This window comes from Lottia gigantea, assembly GCF_000327385.1.
Source record: "Lottia gigantea unplaced genomic scaffold LOTGIsca_42, whole genome shotgun sequence".
Classification (NCBI taxonomy): domain Eukaryota; kingdom Metazoa; phylum Mollusca; class Gastropoda; family Lottiidae; genus Lottia; species Lottia gigantea.
The window spans coordinates 2,320,329-2,332,210 of record NW_008709463.1 but is presented as its reverse complement, the minus strand read 5'-3'; the positions used below and the strand labels follow the sequence as shown (position 1 = coordinate 2,332,210).

The window sequence follows — 11,882 nt, the reverse complement described above, 5'->3', positions numbered from 1 at the left end:
AAGGCGAATTGAAGCTCTTCGTGACTTATTGTGGTGGCAGTTGTGACTATCTGCGATAGCAAATCTAGAGTAAGTGTAATAACAAATCGTGACTTTAATGTGAAGGCAAATCGTGACTAATTGTGAAAGCAAATCGAGTCTGTTGTGAATTTTTATGCTATGGCAAATTGGGATAAGATGGCAAATTCAATTGTTTTTTTAAACCAGAAGGCGAATTGAAACTCTTTCTGTGGCATATCGTGACCCATTACGATTTTTGTGACCTATTGTGACGGCAACTCAAGGCCTATTGTAATGGCAAATCGCTACCTATTGTGATGGCAAATCGTCCCGTTGTGACTTTTTATGGTGGCAATACGAGACCTGGCTGTGATGTCGAATCGAAAATTTTTGTGATGGAAATTCGTGACCTATTGTGGTGGCAAATCGTGACCTATTGTGGTGGCAAATCGTGACTTTTTGTAATGGCAGGTCGAGACGTAAACACACCGTTTTTCATAAATTCTTACGATGAAAATTCGTGGGTATGGAATTCAAACTCGATCTTATTACTCGTAAGAGGGTCCTGCCTACACTCCTGGTACATATTTTATTACACCAGCTTATTGCATTCAACAAGAATGTTTTGCTCATATAAGGTCATACAGGTGAAAGTATGTTCCCTAATCCATTTCTTGTGAATAAAATATATGTTTCTAAGGCATGAAAGGATCGTCGTGTTTCCGACAATATCGGATGGATCTACCAATCGACCGACTGGCCGACCATCCAACCGAACGGGACAACGGCAGTGTACGTCCACACTTGTGTTGTGAAAGAAAAGTTTTGCAGAGGTTAACAGATTTAATACTATTGATATTGCGAAAAAACAAATATGAATAAAAAATTACAATCATATAAAAAAAAACATAAAACTTGTTCTGATTATATCAAATAAACATAAAAGTGTTTAAAAGTCATGGAAAATATCAATAATTTGACATGAATAAGGCAAGGTTAAACACGAGCTATGGCCCTTAGACAAATAAGTGCAATTCAGAATTATGTGAGTATTTCAGAATATTTCAAACATAAACTAAATTTAGAACGCGACAGTTCATTTTAGTTCAACAGGAAGACCTATGTTCCTTATGCAACGTTACAAGTGGTGGAGCCAAAGGGGGGTAGGGTTCAGAGGGGTGGCCGCCCCTTCTCGCAGCCCTTAAAGCCGCGGGCAATCGCAGATATCCCTACCCCTCTAGGAAGTAAGCCCTGGCTTATAATGTGAATAATCGTGGTGCCGGTGTTTAAGGAAAATGGCAAGACCTAGGCTATAAGATAATGTGTCTCCATTGAGCATAACCCGATACTTCTATACCGCTGTCTGGCAATAGTTCGCAAGTTTCGGACTAAATTGAACGTACTATACAACTTTTCAGTATAATTTAAATTAGACCTTACTTCCGTTTGTATTTTATTAGTTTATTAGTATTGACCTCTGTTTTAACTAATCACGTGGCTGCCCTTCCAGCGACGGGATAATGTGATATGTGCATTCCGAAATGTATTAGACTAGTGCACTTAATAAGCTTGTCTAATATTCCTCGGAGGTCAAGCAAAGGTTAACAGAATGAAGTCAAGAGGGACAGTGTTAGACCTTACTGTAGTGGTTACGTACAAAGCTAATAAAACATTCGAAACGAAACTAATAAAATACAAACGGAAGTTTTTTTAATTAGACTGACAACTTTCACTCTGGATTTTGCCATTTTTGGACGAGATTTTTGATTAACGGTATTGTTTCACTTGCTTGTACATATTGAATAGTCATCTATACGCTATTATTGAACACTTCTAACATGGTGTGTTCCTCACAACCAGATAGATAGAGAAGACGTGTTCACATTATCAGAGCCAGTCTGACTGGTATATTTATCTGACTTGCAACCTTGGCAATGTAGGAAGGCGTAGCTGTACAACCCTCTGACTTTATTCTCACCACCTATAGCCACCACTGCACCTCCGCTAGAACCACCACAGGTCCCTGCGGAGTGATGCAGCACAACACCCATATCTTCCTTGTTTTCCAATTCGATCTTTCTACCGATGGTCACCATTTTTGGACCGCCATGGGGATGAGCTATGACTACAGGATAGGTCTTCCCTTCCACACTCTCCCAAAAATGTTCCTCCTTCGTCATTTCGTCTCGGATCATATCAGGAACTTCGTCAAACTCCAGAAAAGTCATTTCCTCGTTCGATTCAAAAACTCCAGAAAAAGTTGCATATATCTTATCACGTTCGTCAAATTCTCTGAAATATGCGGTAGCTTGTTTGGCAAGATCGTCCGTCCAGGAGATTTCAGGCTTGTTCCGTACAACGACGCACGTTTTGTCTTTATGGACGCAAGTTAATCCTCGACATTCAATTTCTACTCCGTCAACGTTTACCTTAATGATCCCTCGACAACGTCCGGAGTCGGGCATGTAGAAATGGTCGAATCCTTTCGGCACCGGATCAAAAGTGATCATAGACTTGTCCATACCAGAGAAAGTGTACACAAGAGATGTCCCTTTAGAGTATTGTATGTCTGGACAATTTTTATAATCATAATAGAAATCAATGACTGTATTTTTGGCCTGGAAGTCCGTCTCTACCACGTGGTTGTTGGTGTAAATGTAGAGAACGCCGCGATATTTCCACACGACACCGGACCCAAAACGTTTGCTTCCGTCTTCGCACGTTACGGTCAGTCGGACCACACTATCTCCAACATTTTTCAGATACCGATACAGCTTCTCTGATCTGTACCTTGGTGGAAGATGATGCATTTTGAATTCATTGTATGGCAGGAACTTCTTGTGTCCTGGGTTTTTGGGACAGTTTATTATGTCGTCCAGCATAGGAAAAGCTTCTGTAGCTATCTCTTCCTCGAGTTGAGGTTCGTTTGATGGTGCTTGGTCCGCCATTTTGATCTTCTGAAATGAAAGAAATGTGTGCAAGTCAATTCACGAATGGGAGCGTAAAGGAAAATAACTGTCATCATCTTATTACGAAATCCTTTGGACTATGCATAGAAGTCGCAGAACATCTTTACTTATTTGGAATTAATATCTTGTAGACTATAGTACTTTAAGTGTAGATATAGTGGAAATTTCAAACTAGTCAGAACATTCCAGTGAGTACACCATCTAACCTAGACCCTAAACACAAACCCTTAATAGAATCTGAAACAAACTCCCTGTGGTTATATATCAAAATGAAACCCAAAATCCAAAACAATATATTGGCAAATGATTGCAGTTATAATGAAATTTTGATATGAGGCAATAGATGACTTCTTAAAAAAGAGGGTAAAAAATTCCACAAAACGAAACCCAAAATCCATACCAACATAATATTGGCAATAGATTGCTAGCAGTTATAATGAAATTTTGATATAAGGCAGTATAAGACTTACTAACAAAGAGGAATCAATATCCACACTTATTGCAGGCAGGAAATAGAATCGAGGCTTAATAGTTATAAATACGTGTATAACACTGAGTATATCAACTATTATGTTTATAACGTTTGATATATCACTGTATAAACCTACTTTATGAATTATATAATGAGTTGGTTATTTAGTTGTCTGTTTGATAGCCGAAGTAATTAAGTATATTTAATTAAATAAAGTGCAACAACAACAATGAACTAGTTGAACTCAATGTCACAACAGTCATAGAACAGATATTTTATAATAACTGGCTGGAAACTCCAACATTCATAATTTGACATTAGGTAACAACACTCGACACTCGACTCAGATTTTGTATAATCAATGGATCCCAGCCCTTCTTCTGTCTTGTAACTGTTCAAATAATGAGGTTTAATTTTATCTTTATTAGTAGATATTAGGGTAGACCAGGGCTAGTTGTATCACGTGTAAGATGTTATATACAAGCCTAATAATTCCTAACACACAAACTCTACAGTTCTATCATAGATGATGGTGTAGCTATTAACATATCCTAAGAAGGTGGACTCGTGCCATGTATTATTCAATGAAAAATATTTGACATTATGGTCAAGAAAGCTCTATATCTTTAAATAAACTCCAAATAACATAAAATATACCTGTTCATTCAACCAAAACACGTTAATATTTACACTGTCTACCCTCTATATCTCCAGAAATTAGTCATAACTTATACAGGACAAAATGACGTGTAGGACATTTATCAAAAACAACTGTGTCTAAAAATAAACTTCTTACATGTCTACCCTAGATTGATAATTACCTGACAGAGAATATCAGACTGGCTCTATTTTGAAACTGTTTCATTAAAATTTGGAACAGATTTAAATTATAATACGGGATAAAATGACGTGTTGGACCTTATATCTAAAAATTAATTCATATATACCCCATCGTAATATTACATTATATCTATATATTATACCTGAAACAAACAATCATTAATCTCGCTTTATTTTAAAACTGATTCCAAATAGGAACTGATTTTAATTATAATACGGGACAAAATGACGTGTTGGACTTTTTCAAAAAGAACTATATATCGAAAAATAAATCCATATACCCCTTCGTAATATTCTATATACCTGAACCAAAGAATCATAAATCTCGCTTTAATCATAATACAGAGCAATATGACATGAATCTAGAGTTTATATTTATTTATCTATAGTCTGCCTATAAGAATTAAATAGTCTGTTCACCAAGTAAACAGCTCATAAACTGATTAATAATTCTTACTATACATATACTACATATATTCTTCTCTCAAGACCATATATCATTCGTTACTTTTTAAAATTCTGATAATAAAAGTTTAACTATCATACCCAGAACAAAATGACGTGTATTTATTTACTTTCTACATTGGTCAATATATGAATATAAACTTTACTAACCTTGATATCGAACTGTCTCCAACTAAATATATAATGATATTTCTATAGTAGCCTAGCTTCAAATATAGCTTATCACTTCTGTCGAACTTTGTTGAGTGACCAATGCTAAATTCCCCCTATTTCATCAGATTTTAAATCCCAAATTTCTATCTGCTGAACAATAGTTTCTAGCATATACAATTTATACAAGACAATCCCGGATATATAGTCGAGGTTAACAGTAATATTGGCTATATTTAGTAGAAATATGTAGGTGGAAATTTCTTACAGTTCATGGAGAACGATAAATGATGTCAACTGTGACGAATTAATTATTTATAAAACCTCAGATTCCATTATGATTACGATATGCTATGAATTCAACTGGTTTTGTCTGACTACAATGAGATCAAAATTGAACTTTTCTGTCATTTCACAAATATTCAAAATGCGATTTGTTTCAATACCAGCCATTTGTCTCTGAATGTCTTACATAGAAATTTAACTTCCATAGGAACTGGTTGAACCAATTTCAAGGGCGTGCCCCCAGCCGCAGAAATAAAAATACAACATTACAAAATGATGTAGGCCTACTAGGGCAAGTATCTAAAAGGAAAATCTTTAAATCTTCCATTAACAGGCATTAAATTGACTTACAGAGGGGTCTCAGAATGCAGGAGAGTTTACTGTTTAAAATTAAATTTACCGAGGGATGGGGCCCCACTTAAAACTCGATCTCATTAGAGACACTTTTCAGACGCTCTTTGATTGATATAGCAGTTAAAGGGAGGTAACAACGTTTAATGTTCAAGGGACATAACTCGTCGTGAAGGTGAAGGTTATTTAGATAATTCGGGAAAACCGAGAAAAAACTACGACAACATTTTGAAGAAATAGAACAATCAAATGTGTAAATAATGGCGTTTGAAGAATATTTTAAGAATTTTAATCTTTTGGGAATAATTTTAATCTCATTGGCTTCTCAGGTGAGTCGAATATTTAGCTTTATTTATGTGGAATCGGTTGCCCTACTTCGTGACATTTTTTATTTACTGCAAGCAGGAGGAGTTGAATGAGTAGGCATTGGCATTCCATTTCATAATCAGGCATTCTTTGATTCCACTATATAAATCCTCAGACAATCAGAAAATGTCAAAATTTTGTCCAATGGCCTCACAACATTCAAGCGACAAAGAGCCTATAAATTCCATCTATACTTTTTTCAGTACCGGTATTAAATGATGTAATTTTGAAAAGGGGGTCAAGTCGATCTAAATGACTATGTATTATAGGTCCTAAAGAATTTTATATTATTTTTTATAATTATGATATAAGTGCCTGTGTATAAAACCATGCACTGTTGATGTTTCAAATCGATAGATGTATGGGAAGGGGAGGGGGGCAAAACAGCAACAGTGCCACTCATGCTAGATCTAGAACTTACTGTAGCTCTAGGCCTATATCATATAAAATATTCAATGTGCTACTTATGTCCACGAATATTTGTTATATCATTTTACTTTATGATAGAATAAACATTGAACCTCTTGAACCATTTATAACATTTTAAAATTTTATCGATATCATTTTTGTAGACAGTTATAATTTGATAATTTTGTTTAACAGATGTTTCTTTTATCAGTGTATTTATAAGCATAAACTTACAAAATCAAATCAAGGCATGAAATTGCAGTTCGATTCAGTCAGTACATTCTTTATTTTCATCATAAGTTCTAATATATTTTTATCACTACTGGTATTGGTACTCCCCCCCCCCCCCCACCTCCCCCACCCTCACATATTACTGTATTTCTATAAATCATGAGGTTGAGGGTCAACTGAAGACCATAGAGGGGCTCAGAGCGCCTGGTATTTTCATCTGTACTCATTAAAGGGACAGGTGCTCCATTTTTTTGACGAAGCGCACTTTAGTCTCAGAAAAGGAATTTTTAGCAGTATAGTAGTGTCTACAGCTTACCGTCGAAATAGTTGAATAGTGAGTACAATTCCTAGGTTGAGGTAGTTTTGAAGGAATTATGTGATTTTTGTACTTTCTAGTACTTCTGAAGACTATTTACATCTATTCAAGACTAAAATCAACCCCCAATCAATTCCTTTAATAAGCAATTTGAAAGTGGAAAGAGGAGTGGGAGATGGAAACTGGCTCAGCCTCAATTCTGGCCACTGCTGACCCCCTGTGAAAACACCTCTAATCAACCACTAATTTGTTTATCAAATTGTATGAATTTGTGTTCATATGATTAAATGTGTTAAAAACCTTCTTTTTGTATCATGTGGAAAGTCGTGTCCTATTTTTGTAACAGTAGATGAGAAATTACGTAAAAAATATTTATTGTTAGTCGTGTAGGGTGTGGTCGGCTATTGTCAAATTAATGACATTAATTAGACACTAACGACATATTATTAATTAATATTTTGTTATTGTATAAGGTAAAAGATGGCCTTGTATTCACCGGTAAGAATTGTTCACATTAAATTACATTTTACATATAGATTGATAACTAAAGTAAGATATTGTTAAATTTTAAAAAAAAAAAAAATTGGTTAAGTATTGGCTAAGGCTATGGGTAGAAGAAAAACTTCATTTAGAAATGGTGAGAGAAGCTTGCAGGTTGTATCAAGATATTGTTAAATTTAAAAAAAAATTAGATATTTGGAAAGGGAAAATTCAATTCTGCCAAATGTTTAGGGTGGAATAAATACTTCATTTAGAAATGGTGAGAGGAGCTTGCAGGTTGTATCATCTTGATTGTATTCTATTCATGTTTCTTATATAACTTATATTGTATTATAACTTTGTATTTTTTTGTAATTTTTGATTTGATTTTTTTCATATTAAAGTTAGTTTGTATTTATATTATATCATTTTGTATTGTTGTATAAATTAATTTTCTATCCAATTTTGTATTATTTTTCAGGTTGTATCAGAATATTGTGGAGGAGATATCAAGTAAGTCTCTTAATTACAATTTTCCAAACGAGTTTTACCTTAACGAGTCAGTTTGCTGATTTGTTCCTATCATTTAGATGTGATAATTATCATTGACACATTACAATACAACATTGTATTATGAAATCAATCTAGCTGAATGACCAGCCAAATTATCTAGTATTTAATATTGCTGTTATTACTTTTCTACAATATTCCCAACTTTGTTTTATACCTTGATTGCAATCGATTTGATTGGATTATACGCCAGATTGTATTTCCTATTTATGTACAATCCAACCAAATCGCTTCATTTACAAATTTCCATGATTCCAGAAAGGTGACTATTGCAGTCAAGGTATAATTACGAAGTTTGAAATAGCTTGAGATTGTGAAGATGCAATATTCCGTGCGAGAGTGAACAAACATAACCATTTATGATTAACATCTTTTTTGGATTAGCATCACTCTTGTTTTAAACATAACTATAACCCTGTACCAGTATCTTCTGTTGAATAGTACAAGTAGTTTGTTACCCTTTGATAGTAACTTTTAACTGTTTATCACCATAACATCAATATTAGGGTGTATTAAGACTTGTCTCAATGAAGCTGTCCTAGGTCTGTAATGAGTTGGATTATTGTCTATTGTAATTAGGTGCCATGGGTTTAAATCCTCCTCAGGTATGAACAATTCTGATGAGAATTGGTCTGATGTTGGCTTTAACTCCCTGATAGCTAACCTAAAGTCAGCCTGACAATATCTATTGTCAAAATCAGAAACAATCGATCTTTAGAAAAAAAACTGATTTTGAAATGTTTAATTTCAGTTGTTATTTTCCTGAGAAATGTTGTGATTTAAATACGTGTTGCCCTGACAACTCCAGAGATGACCGTCTGTTTACCTATAAACTTCACGTCTGGAATATGTGGTATTTCTGGTGAGTAACAAAAATATAGTTCCTTACTTTAAATCCTATAACATTCAAAAAGAAGATTTACTTTCTCATTATCCCAGTCCATGAGCCAATAAAATGAAAAAAGATATGTTTATTTTCCTAACTATTAAGCTTACACTTCTGCAGTTTTGGAAGTTGGGCTCATGAAATAAAAATAAATGAAAAAATGCAATGAATATTTACATCAAATTGTTATGATTATTATTTGGCACAAACACATGCATACACTTTTCTTGATGAGTTACAACCTTCTTAAAATTGCCTGTTGCTTAGTTATCATGAGGAAATGAAAAAGAGATGTTTTTGAATTGTATACCCTTCAGGTTTACACCTTGTAGTCTCATGAAATGAATATTTACATCCACAAATGTTTTGATTCTTATTCATCAAAAACATGCATACAATTTTCTTAATGGGAGGAGCAGAGGTGTTCATGAAGGGGTATTAACCTGTCACCTTTTATTTAAAGATCTACGTCCTACAGTCATTTAGAGTAGCATTCTGCTTTGATATATAATATTCAAAAGTAACCATATCTCATTCTTTTCAGCAAGAACATTTGTGATTTTTTTCAGCTTTCCATTGTTATAAAATTTATTGATTGCAGGTTTATAATAATATTCATTATGATGTCATGTTTTGGGGGATGTGGTTATTACCGTCGGAAACGAATGGCAGCCATTTCTAGAATACAACAACGTGACAGAATGGGAGTTATTCCCCCTGCTACAGATTATATGAACAGACCCCGGAGCCATCATCACAGCGCTGTCAATGTTCATCCTAACTTTATGGTTTATACTGGTCCAGGATTAGACCGAGATAGTTCTTACTTACCTCCCCCTTATTCAGAAGTAGGTTGACTTTTAACTACCGAACAACCTGACTCACTTCTTTAAAACAGGGTCTATGGCTCTTGTTACTTGGCATATTAGTTATTATATTGAAAGATTTTCAAGAAAGAAACATTAAGCATTTTTTTCCGAGGATAACAAATTAGGCTCATGAGTATCTAACTACCAGCTGCTCCTTGGTTAAACCTTCTTGCATATTTACCTTTTCTGGATTTTCGTTATCTATTTACAGCTAGGATGATTGGAGGATAGATCATTATTTCAAGACCTCAGATTTCATACACCTAGTGGAATTTGAACTCACGATTTCCAAGCTCTATTGTCTGTGATTTTTAACCAAATTTTAATACTTCTGCCAAGAGGCCTGGTTGACCATCTCCTAGACATTTTTTTTACCCATGATCCCTGCTCAAACGATGATCTAATTTGTGTGATGTTGTTTTTCAGGTGGTTTCACAACCCAATATGTACCCTCCTAATAAAACCGATTTACCACCATATCCTGGTGCTCCTATTATAACAGCAGATAGTTCTGGTAAGTGACGTACTAATATATTGATTAGATTAACCAGTCACCTTTTATTTAAAGATCTAGCAATACGTTTATCCTTTTTGAATGAATGAATAAATGAAATTGAGGCCTGGAAAAAATAATGTAGAGTGAAGTTATTTCGACCTCCTTTTTTGCCATAGAATTTCATTTCTACTTACTCACTTTAAAATTAAAATAAGCTTACATTAACTGCTATCAATGTTTCACCGATATGTTGTTTGGATTTTGGTTATCGGCTTGGATCATTAGTCCTGTTTATCTATGTAACCTTGATCTTACTTCAGATGCCGGCAACTCATCTGTGACGCTAAACGTGCAGGAACTACATTCACAACAAATACCACAGCCTCCATCTTATAGCGAAGTTTTAGAACAGTCCAATCACAGGCCAGGAAATTCAATTTCAACCAATCAGAGATCAGAACCACAAACCACCAACCTATCAGCATAATGGGTGTATCCTGCATAAAAAAGTGTTCTTATATTTTCCTGTATTTTACTGTAAATCGTGTAACTGATGAGTTATATAGTGGACACTTTAACGATTCCAATACGGTACATGTTTTTAACAATCAACAGTTTTTCCCCATGTTCCATCCAGCACAAACCCTACTTGTCACTAAAATATGATTGATTGAAAATGTAGTTTTTGATAACTAAGACTCATTTAACCATTTGAACCTTTAGTGTAAATGAAATACAAAGTCATATACACTGAACTCCAAGTAATAAAAGTAAAAGTGTATGAAGTTAACTTTGTATGACGTCACTTAATAACGCCCGGTATACCAGCTGCTCTGGTATATATTGCGTAAGTGTTTGGCCGGTAAACCAGCCCCTAGGGTTGAAAGGGTTAAGACAAAAAGCAAGGGATTTTGGAGTGGTAGTCAATTAAAAAGCCATGAAAATGCCTATGTAATAAGATTGCATTTTATGATTGGTAAAATTAATTGATAATTTATAGTCTTGAAGAGATATTTGTGGACTCTTGGTTCTATAATCACAAACAGTTTATTTTAGTTTTGGTAATCTGGTAGTTTAAATAGTAATATCATTAAATAGCTCAAGGGATTGGAAAGAGATTTTTTGAAATTTTGTATGTGTAACAAGGGCAATGATAGCATCAATTTGCACCATTCCAATTTACAATCAGACTGTCTGTGGTTCCTTCAATTCCACTGCAAGACTTAATGTTTGCCTTATGTCCTGAAAAATTTAGAAAATATCTTCACAATCCCTTTAGTTTAAGTCTGGCTTGTATAGTGCAATCCCTATTTATTCTACCTAAAAATAATGTGGATTCATGGTTTATGTTTTATACCAAGATGTACTCAAATATCTTTGCTCGAGTCGGCTATAAATCTTTAAATGTGTAGACTGTTTTAAGGGAAACAACTCTCTTATTATTTGACTTTAAAAATGGCTAAAACTGGATACTTTTCAGCTGTTTAAAACATTAGTTATAGGGCCTTTTCTCTTAATTCACGCTGGTTGTCTTGGTGAGTATTGGTTATCCAAGACATATTCTGGTAGCATGAGATAAGCTCTTATTTATTTCAATAAGCTAGGGAGAATATAGGAGTGACATTGTCATGATATTTTGTTTCTTGATCTTAGATGATAAATATCAAAGATAATGTCATCTCATTATATGCTATACTAGCTGAAAAAATTCACAAAATGTCAGAATTT

General features: G+C 34.3%; 2 protein-coding genes across 2 annotated transcripts; one reads left to right on the top strand and one right to left on the bottom strand.

The window, feature by feature from the left end:
• Nucleotides 1-827: 827 nt before the first annotated feature.
• Nucleotides 828-5,079, bottom strand: LOTGIDRAFT_233741 (hypothetical protein). Its single transcript, XM_009060463.1, has 2 exons — nucleotides 4,897-5,079; nucleotides 828-2,957 (listed from the first exon to the last, which is right to left on the bottom strand). Exon 2 carries the CDS (start codon nucleotides 2,946-2,948, stop codon nucleotides 1,851-1,853), a length of 1,098 nt encoding a protein of 365 aa, XP_009058711.1. The 5' UTR covers nucleotides 2,949-2,957; nucleotides 4,897-5,079; the 3' UTR covers nucleotides 828-1,850.
• A 2,254-nt stretch (nucleotides 5,080-7,333) lies between these two features.
• Nucleotides 7,334-10,641, top strand: LOTGIDRAFT_163994 (hypothetical protein; the record flags this gene model as incomplete). Its single annotated transcript, XM_009060462.1, has 6 exons — nucleotides 7,334-7,351; nucleotides 7,815-7,846; nucleotides 8,655-8,765; nucleotides 9,391-9,637; nucleotides 10,085-10,172; nucleotides 10,475-10,641. The coding sequence occupies 6 exons, from the start codon at nucleotides 7,334-7,336 to the stop codon at nucleotides 10,639-10,641; spliced, it is 663 nt and encodes a 220-aa protein (XP_009058710.1).
• Nucleotides 10,642-11,882: the final 1,241 nt, after the last annotated feature.

What these genes read in the sequence shown, in the direction of transcription:
- LOTGIDRAFT_233741 (XM_009060463.1), bottom strand. Translation starts at nt 2,948, where the DNA reads ATGGCGGACCAAGCACCATCAAACGAACCTCAACTCGAGGAAGAGATA.